Source organism: Phaenicophaeus curvirostris, chromosome 2 (assembly GCF_032191515.1).
Source record: "Phaenicophaeus curvirostris isolate KB17595 chromosome 2, BPBGC_Pcur_1.0, whole genome shotgun sequence".
Taxonomy (NCBI): Eukaryota; Metazoa; Chordata; class Aves; order Cuculiformes; family Cuculidae; genus Phaenicophaeus; species Phaenicophaeus curvirostris.
Genome location: NC_091393.1, coordinates 96,259,140 through 96,269,190, shown reverse-complemented (window position 1 = coordinate 96,269,190; position 10,051 = coordinate 96,259,140). Strand labels below are relative to the sequence as shown.

General features: G+C 40.6%; 1 protein-coding gene across 1 annotated transcript; it reads right to left on the bottom strand.

The window, feature by feature from the left end:
• Positions 1–476: 476 nt before the first annotated feature.
• On the bottom strand, positions 477–9,784 carry ETAA1 (ETAA1 activator of ATR kinase). The gene is made up of 6 exons (XM_069850109.1): positions 9,554–9,784; positions 8,284–8,421; positions 7,948–8,024; positions 6,078–6,196; positions 3,611–5,751; positions 477–1,685 (listed from the first exon to the last, which is right to left on the bottom strand). The coding sequence occupies exons 1-6, from the start codon at positions 9,726–9,728 to the stop codon at positions 1,570–1,572; spliced, it is 2,766 nt and encodes a 921-aa protein (XP_069706210.1). The 5' UTR covers positions 9,729–9,784; the 3' UTR covers positions 477–1,569.
• Positions 9,785–10,051: the final 267 nt, after the last annotated feature.

The following is a 10,051-nucleotide window of genomic DNA, read 5'->3' as shown; positions in this document are numbered from 1 at the left end:
ATAATTGTGATGAAATTCTTTGAAAAGCTAAAAATATTACTCTGGGTTAATTTTCAGTTAGATCAGTAAGCTGATGCAACTCATCATATAGCACACGATGGCTGGAGCTAGCAGAAGGATAAAGAGCTGCAGCCACAGACTGTAAGTAGCACTGTCTGGGCATGAGCATGGTTTTTGGTGGACTTGGGGATGTTATTTCAGAATCAACTCACTAGCACTAAGAACAGTGGTTAATAAAAAAAGCAAATCCATTAGTTTGAAAATCAGTATAGTTAAGTATTTCAGGACTCCACTGCAGAATCAGACCCACCACCAAGGACTTCTAGTTTGAGCGGATCACAGGAAGCACTTCATCATCACAATAGGTAGAAAAACAAGGCATGGAATAACTGGACAGATTACCAAAAGAGAAAGTTCAAGTAAACTCCATATGAAATTCTACCCTTTTATCAGCTTCTGTAGTACAGTATTTTTCCAGAACAGACTAGACAAATGTAAAAAACTTTAATGATGATTTACAAATATACAATACTTACATTTTTAGGAATTACAAACATGGCACATACTACAGAAACAAAAAGCTTCCTCTAACCTTTGGTACACTTCAAAGGTTTTTATTTACAAAAAAAAATTACAGTTACTTCTCATAGTGTCACATTTTACATATAAGCATTTCTCAGTTGAAAAATATCTTGCAGCTTACCCACAGGCAGTTTTTGCAGGTTGAGATCTGTACCCATCTATCACTTCAAAAATTCTATCAGCCCCTGTTAAGCTGACATGACATTGCATTTTTATGTTTTAACAGCCTTTAGTTTGAAAAATATGTACAACCCATAAAACTAAAGTGATTCATGGTTGTTGAGATTTCAGCTACTGTATTTCATATTGCTCATGGTTTGGTAAAATGATACAGGCTATCTTTTTTAATTAGCTCAGAAATGCATGTTTAGAAAAACAGTCCATTTCTCTTAGATAGGGTATTTCCAACTCTTCATGAAACTTTTACATTAAATTCTTTCTTCACTATGCACAATTCTTACCTAAGGTAAATTAGACAAACTGAGTATGCTTTCCAAATCCTGTTCATTTTCATTAGTTTCCTGATGTTGGATGTTTTCTAGGTTGTACTTTCTTTAAATCACATCTTAAAAACCTTCTTCTACTTGACGGCAAACTTCAGTATTTCTTAGTACGTAAAATATTTGCAATAAGAGAAATACAACCAAAACACATACAGTCTGGTTTTTATATCTCCTACTCATGTGTGTTTACACTTTCATGATCTGATTATTTTCAGACTATACAATTTCAACACATAATAGTATTTAAACTCAGTATGATCTTCATTGTGCTGAAGGTAGTTTGGGACTACTCATTTATAACTGGTAGTTTTTAATTAAGACTAAATACAATCAGAGTATTAGTTAAGGTTCAGGTCAAGATATTTTAAATGGAGAAATACAAAAAGCTTGCCATCAGTAGCTGTGAACAGTTTAAGAAGTATCTTCCAGCATTACAACATTTATCTCCCCAAAACTTACTCCACCAGCAAAATAAACTCCAAATTCAAGTATCTTTAAAGAATGCCTGCATTCTAGATTTTCTTCGTGCAAGAGCTTCTTGTTTTTTTCTTTCAATCTCCTCTTGAGAACATTTTCGATTTTTTTGTTCCACCACAGACACTGTAAATAAAAACCACATATTATGAGCCTTCGAGTTGTTCAATATGTATTTTAACTTATCTGTTTTCAGTATTTCAAGATCTATGGCAAGAGCACACTACTCTGACATATCAGGCACCCAAGTTAAAAATGGTTCATCTGTTCTGTCCCCAAGGCAGGAAGGGGGATAAGATGCATGACCTTTGTTGTGCTACTGATTACTCCCTCCCAATGAAGATACTGGGATGCAGACATTTGCTTCAAGGAAATTTTACTTAGCTGCCCTTCAAGTGAACCTTGTGACATCAGGAGTCAACACAGGAGATGGCAACGGGTTAAGAAAATTAAGGCTATCAGAGTGAAAAGGGCTCTACAATTTAGTGAGTTAGGCAGAGATGCGGGCACAGAGATGGTATAGAGACAGGGGTCAGATAAAGTACAGATGTCACACAAATAAAACCGTAAAGGTTGAAAAAAGGTCAAAAGTAGCAATAAAAATTGGCAATGGAGACAAGAACGTGATAGCCAAGTGTAGTATTTTATATGTTGTGTTACAGAACTATAAATTCCCATACAATAAAAACCTGACCTCACTGGAACCAAGAGGAACACTCCCATCATTCTGAACATGTCAAGAATGTTACCATTTATATACACCAATTTCCGAATAATGTATTTTTAATAAGTAGTTTTTCAAACTGGATAACTAAAACACTGTGTCTCTGCTTCTTAAAAAAAAAAAAAAAGGTGTCCATGAAAAACTACCTATCAGTTTCTGAAAGGATCAGTTAATATCCATCTTTTTGTTGCAGCACTGTCTTTACACAGAAATTTTGAGTACTGTCTTTGTTTATCTGTAAAGAAAATCTATGCTATTCTTTCTCATTCCTTTATTCTCAAGAACATTCCAGAGAATGACTAGTTATCTCTTCCTTTCCTACCCCCTTCATATCCAAAATCACTACTTTCCATACATCATCTTCTTCCCTGAGTATGCAACAGAGATAAAATACTGATTCTTCAAATAATGCTGGCTGATAGTTTGCAGGAATTTTTTTGTTGTTGCTCTTGCAACAGTGCTTCCTGAAAATTGAATTTGATGTGGTACACTCTAAAGGCATGTTTTATAAAAATTAATATTGATTAAAACTTCACCGAGGATTCAGATCAAGTGAAAACAAGACAAACCTGCATTAGACTGGTGTATTTCCCTAGTAAGTAACACCAGTGCATTGAATATTAGACCTTTGCCTGATGATAGAAAAGCGGCTGACCTCCTCTCTGGATGAAAGGAAACGTTAGTGTTTAGACTGATAATGCAAGAATACTTTCACGGACAATTTTAGCCACAGAGCAAACAACAGAGCTTGAGGTTTCAGAAGCATCAAATGATTCAAGGTTCCAGTTTCCAGGTGTACAATTAAAAAACCCTGGCATTCCTTGTCACCTGCTACCTTCTTTCCTTGCTCCACCATTAATCGCGGTTCTACGAACCATGGTTGAGATAACTAATTTTTAATGTTTTTCAAAGCAAAATGCAAATTAAAGCACAGATTCACACCACCACTTTAATATGCATCAATATAGTAGCATTTTTAAGTAACAATTTAAGACTATGGTATGTGTAGTGTCCCCATCATCCTATACTTGATCCTAGTGATTCTTAATGTCTATGTAGGGGGAGTGTGAAGTATACAGAGAAGCAGAATGAAGATGGCGGAACGGAAATCCTTAACTACAGGAGTTCAAAAGCTGTGTCAGGACAACTTTATTTTGGAGAAAATAACCTCCAGATACTCATTAGAACATTTACTAATGCCTCAACTGAATGGATGAATATTGAAGCCTTTTGTAAGCTACAATACAGTACAAATTTCTCCTTTGACACTCTGATTACAGTAAAACAAACAAGAATAGCCTAAGAGTGATAGAATAAGGACAAATACCTGATGTAGGCAGTGCAAAAGACTCTGAAAGGTGCCTCTTGAAAGGTGGTTTCTTATTGTCAAGCTTGCCGTGCAAAGTCACATTCACCTGATTCTTGCTTCCTTCCAAACCCTGTAGAGTAATCCCAATGCCAGAATGACTCCCTGGATTTTCAGACCCTACATGAAGAGCACCCTGAGAACTGTTAGTCTTTCGGAACTTAAACTTTGAAGGCATAACTGATACTTTGTTACCAGAACTACTATTTGGCACCTTTCCCATATTATACAAAAGATCCGGGCCATCTAATGTTTTGCTACTAAAAATGTTTACTGCATTAAAAGGACTTACTTCAGAACCACTCTCTCCTGCTGGCACGGAATTTGACCTGTACCATTTTCCCGAAACGGTCTTTGTGGTATCTTCAGAAGCAGCTTGATGACAGGTTTTAGACAGCACGTATTTACACTCCACAGAAGTACCCGAGATCACAGTTAAAGGACTTGAGACGTTTCTACAGTTCACTACGTGACCTGTTGCAGCCAGTCCATGTGTAACCTTTGATGAATTCCTGCAGGAATCATTTAGTGAGAGAGCACCCTGTTTTGCATTTGTTTTTCGTGTCAAGAGGCGATCGGGTAGTCCTTGTTTAGATGCTGGAAAGCCGTTATCAGCATTTGATCTGGAATTAATACTGCTTCCTTGCACAGTTTTAGCTCTTTCATTTCCTTGTTTAACATCCTGGCTCTGAGTCTGCTTTTCTATATCATCACATACCTGATACAACAATTCATCATCCTCACAGTTTGCATCCCAAAGACTATGTGATTCACAAAACATATCTAGTACCTCATCAGAGAATTTTGGTTCATTCCAGTCGTCAAACAACAGAGCACATTTCTTTGGTATTTCAACCTGATTTAAGTGACCTGTATTAGCTTGGTTAACCACTTTAGCTACATCATTAGGTTTTGTATTGGTCGAAACACTGGATGATTGACAGAAAATATTGTGCATATAATTCCCATGTTTTTCAGTTTGCTGTCTATCAGGATTAGATCTTGAAGAAAAAAGAGGAAGAGGGTTACTTTTAGGCCGAGTTGTTTCACTTCCATTCTTCACTTCAGATTGCACTGAAACAGGAACATAGTTCAAATCACTGTTTTGGGCACTTTTCCAAATAGAATTTATTTTATCTGGCTTAACATGACTTTTGCCATGAAAGGCTACGGTCTCCATCTTGGAGCTTTCTGTCTTATTATATGGCTTTTGTAAAGAAAGAGACTTCACAACATTTTTTATGTTTTTGCTAGGATGTTTCAAAGGTGAAAACTGCAAACTGTTAGATTTGCGTACACTCTCCAGACAAGTTACTGAATCACAGCCACTTCTTTCCTTTGTTTGGCTAGCATCACTGAAACCACGCACGGATGGAATTGTACGTGGTGCTTCTTCAGTACTTATCAATTCAGGATTTTGGGTTATTTGCATCACAAAAGAATCATCTGCAAAAAAATCTGTATCCCAGTCATCAAAATCATCATTAACTGTTCCAGCAGGCTTACTGGAGACCACCAGTTGGGTCTTCAAAGGAGAAGGATTATTTTTGGTCACCATGTGAGTATCAGGGTTTGGAAAAGTCCGATTTACACTTCCTAGTGCACACAGAGCACCTTTCTGATACGCCTCTGAATTACCATGTTGCACGTCTTTAATTTGCTCAGGAAGGTGTTCCTCTTCCAAGGTATTTTTATTTTCATGGAAACTATTATTTAAAGAAATACCTGATAGTCCTTGGCTCAGCTGTCCAGGACACTTCTGGGTAGAGCAGTCAAAGAGAGCATGAAGGGCTCTTTCAGCCTCAAGGTCTATAGACTTTTGACTCATAGACTGACAGGGCTCTGCAGGAGGGATGCCAGTGCTCTGTCCAACTGGTTTCAGGGACAGAGCAATATCTGTTTCAGAAAATTCACCAAGGAGTGATTTTACGTTCTTCATGTTTACTTCACCTTTAGAATTACTTAAAGACTCTGAGGCAGTTTGGATGAAGTCATGACCAAGCTTCTCTTGCTCCTGAACAGCATCTAGCTCTACTAGATTTTTATCAAATTCCTTAGCCAATTTCATGAGTTCCTCTTCAGGATTTTTTATTTTAAGATCTCTAGATGAAGAAGAAAATACAGAAAAGAAAGTCAGATCTATTGAGAAAGTTTAGCCAACCTCAGTAATACAACTGCACGAGATGTTCATTCTCTAGTTTAAAAACTACTGAGAATATGACCAAATCCCACCACTTTCAGTGCATAGTCAGCATGCAATCTTTTTGATAATACCCAATAAATACTTCATCAAGAAGAGATAAGTCCAAAATTAAAAGCATTCTGTATGCTAATGTGTAATTACATGTCTCACTGTACATAGAGGAACACCACACACCCATTTTCATGAAAGCCCAGCTGTTACAGGCAAGACAAAACCATAGCTTACCTTATACAACTCAACCTTGTCCTGTCTCGCACTTTTACTACACCAGGTGTGCAGGGAATAGCATCCTCACCAATCCATGTCCCTAAGAGGGAGCCTTCATTACAGGCTGCTTTTTCATCCTGAATGATTAGATTTATAACGCTTAGCAATTTGATTTCAGATAAAGACTGGACTAGACACACACCTTGCATTACTTTAAGTTGCTGAACCAAATAAACCGGATCAAATCTGTCAAAAGCCACAGATAGAAGCTAAGCCAATACCAGTTGAGTGAGACTACCACAACACTGTCTACTGATAGCCATATCACTTCATACCAATTTAAAACAGGAACTTCAATTAAAATAACTAAATTCTACTCTGGTGTTCAAATCTAGTAATACTCTGTTTACAATTAACCTGCAATATTCACGTTATCAGCTGTGAACTAGTTTACTCAGTAAACTAAGGAGCTAGATGAGATGCTCTGTCTGTATCCACTTAAAGCGGCATTAACAGATCAGAACATTTGAAAGAAATAATATTCTGCACGCTTCCAGGAAAACAAAACAAACAACTGACCACTTCTGCCTGCATTCTCCACCAGAAATATTTCACAAATGAGGATGGTGAGGCACTGGCACAGGCTGCCCAAGGAAGTTGTGGCTGCCCCATCCCTGGAAGTGTTCAAAGGCGAGGCTGGATGGGGCCTTGAGCCGCGTGATCTGCTGGAAGGTGTCCCTGCCCATGGCAGGTGGGTTGGAACTGGATGGTCTTTAAGGTCCCTTCCAACCCAAACCATTCTATGATTCCATTACAATTCATTTATACAAGGAGCCTTTGAACAGAAAAAAGGCAAATTTAGATACTAAATTAACTTGTTTCAGAGCTACTAAGCCTAGGTTTGGATTTGAATTCTCAATCAAAGTGATACAATACTGAAGTGGTGAAATGTGTAGAGGGCTAGAGCCAAATATTGGATATAATAAATTGCTGCATGTAGGCCAGCAAAAGTAATTTGGACTTTATTGTAATTTTGCATAAGTTTTTTTTCTTTTTAAGAAAGAAGAACACAAAAACCAGATAGTTCCAAATCCTGATATTTATGACAGGACTGTAATCAAAAGGAAGGAAGTCGCATCCCTTACCAACAATTTTCCAATTCTTAAGTATAATTTCTCACAAATATGCCAAATACTGAATACATTTTTAAATAGCCCCGTCCAGAAGCAGGCATGTTATGCAAGGTAAATACTACAGAACTAGTTTAGAAATTATACATTCTCTTCTTGCACTTGATATAAGTAAACAGTAAGACAATGCTATTGTTTTCACTTTCTACGCCAGGCACATCAGGTCCATGGCAAGAGGTAGACACCAACAGCATAGATCTTAGGCCTATTATTTAGAATAATAAGGCAACGTTACTACATTTAAGCTAACGTGGAGTGTCAGTCTCTCTCATCTGAGCCTTGTACTTCAGTGGTCATTCAGGACCATTCAAACTGCTTAAAAACAATCGCCAAATAAATTCAGTCTGTGAAGAAACTCTTACCTTTGAACAGCTGAGTGATAAAACACAAGGGTATTCCTAAGACCAAGGGCAATAACTTGCAATATAAAAGTAACACTTTCTAAAATGGAGCTGCTTCAAGTCCACGTTCTTAATGCATCTTTTTTTACAGCACCTGTGACTCATAGGAGCAACCAGCCAAATGCTAGGCTTCAGATTTTAATTCAGTCTAGTTTTATGAAAATGTTAGTAAGTTTTCTACACATCCCAATTCTTACCACGAGAATACTGTAACTACAACTGAGCCTTCACTAAGGATGTAGCACTATCCTCTGATTACTGCATATGCAGAGCATTGTTTTAGAGTGCAACAATTACCTGAGGAGCAATACGATTAACAATTTCTGAAATCTCTACGGCGCATCTACTGGTAGACCGTCTGGTCTTTCCATTACCTATGAAAACAAAAATACTTTCTTAAAAAACACAAAGCAGTTCAATCTATGAAGTGCAAAATACCTCAAAAAATTGAAATACACGTGCTAAAATCAGAGCTTGAATTGGCACTAAATTGTAAAATTATGTGCTTTTAATAAAAATAAAACAAAACAACATAACTATGATAACAGAAAGAGACCTTTTTTCAAAAATTTGGTACACTCCCACTGCACGCCTCAAATAGCTGCCCTGAAGTCTAGATTTCATTAACATTACCTAAGCTTTGCGGAATTGGTGAATGAGGATCCCAAAAGATTTCTTGCTGTATATCAGTGTCATTTACAGGAGAGCTGAAAGTGGGTATTCGGGATTTCCTACTCAACGATCTTTTTGGTGTTTTATGTAAACATGACTCTGTGTAAACAGAAAGATTATCCTTATTAAAAGAACAGCAAATAAAAGGTGAAAATAACTTTTAACATACAACAGGAAAGCACAAAGAATATGCTTTAGGAACTATAAGAATAAAAATCAAGTCCATGCTCATCAATGTTCCTTTACTTACAACATGAATATTGTTCAGAATCACCCATTTAATGCAGAACATGCCTCTATCGTTGATGGTTACACCACCGTGGAGATAATGGAGCATTACATGATATTGACAGCTGCATGCTCAGCATCTGATGGGAAGGATGAGAACTGTCCATCTTCCTACCTGAGAGAATACTGACTTCAGCTTATGATAAAAGTTATGTGTGCTTAGGAGAGAATAGTTTACACTCTTGCTTGCTCTGCACCTTTGATTTGGGTCACAACTTTAACAGGTTCCAAACTGTTCCAAGTCACAACCTACCTTTGCCTACACATCCTCCACTGGGCCTGTTAAGCTAGGACTGTTAGAAGCTGGAGTCTGGCTGTTCAAAACCAGGTTGCCGCTGCCTCTAATCGGCAAGTGAACTGAATGCACCACCTGAAGCTTAGATGTGCACCCCTGCCCTCTGGAAATGACGTCGCAGATGTGGAAACCTACAGAATTGACTTTAAAAGAGGCTACTAATGTATGTGACAAGCATCTCAGAAGATGCTTTGCACTTCAGCGCATGGCATGGTCGGGCTTCATCCTGCCCTGGAGTGAAACAGCACCCTAAGCATCTTGCCAGGGGAATCATAGAACAGTTTGGGTTGGAAGGGACCCTAAAGATCATCCAGTTCCAACCCCCCTGCCATGAGCAGGGACGCCTCCCACTAGATCAGGGTGGCCAAGGCCCCATCCATCCTGGCCTCGAACACCTCCAGGGATGGAGCAGTCACAACTTTCCTGGGCAACCTGTGCCAGTGCCTCACCACTCTCACCGTGAGGAATTTCTTCCTAATATCTAGTTTAAATCTGCCCCTCTCCAGTTTATACCCATTGCCCCTCGCCTTAGCGCTCCACGCCCTTGTAAGCCGCCTCTCCCCGGGTTTCGTGCAGCCCCCTCAGGCGCTGGAAGGCCGCTCCGCGGTGTCCCCGGGGCCGCTCCCCGCCGAGCAGGGCCCGCCGTACCTGCAGCGCCGCGCGCCTCCGCCTCCCCCGCGGGCGGGCCCGCCGCCTCCTCCCCGCCCCCCGCGGGGGGCTCCTCCGCCCGCTGCCGGCCCGCCCGCTCCTCGCCGCCGCCGCCGCCGCCCCTCCTCAGGGCGGCGGGCCTGGGGCAGGGCTCCCTGCGCCGGCTACCGGGCATGGTGCCTCCCGCCCCCGCGCCGCCACCGCCCCGACGGCGCCGCCATCTTTGCCGCGGAGCGCGCGGCGCCGGCGTCCGATTGGAGCCCACCCTGAACCGCCTCGAGCGGCCATTGGCCCCCGCGCGCCGCGGGCGGGGCGGGGCCGAGCCGCGCGGGAGGGGAGCTGCGGCCCCGCCCCCCGCTCCCTCCGCCCTCGCTCTTTCCTTCTCCCGCTCCTTCTTTCTCGTACTCCCTCCGTTCTTCAGTCCTTCCTTCTCTCCCTCCCTCTCTCCTTCCCTCCCTCCCTCCCTTCTTTCTTCCCTCCACTCTTCCTTCAGTCCCT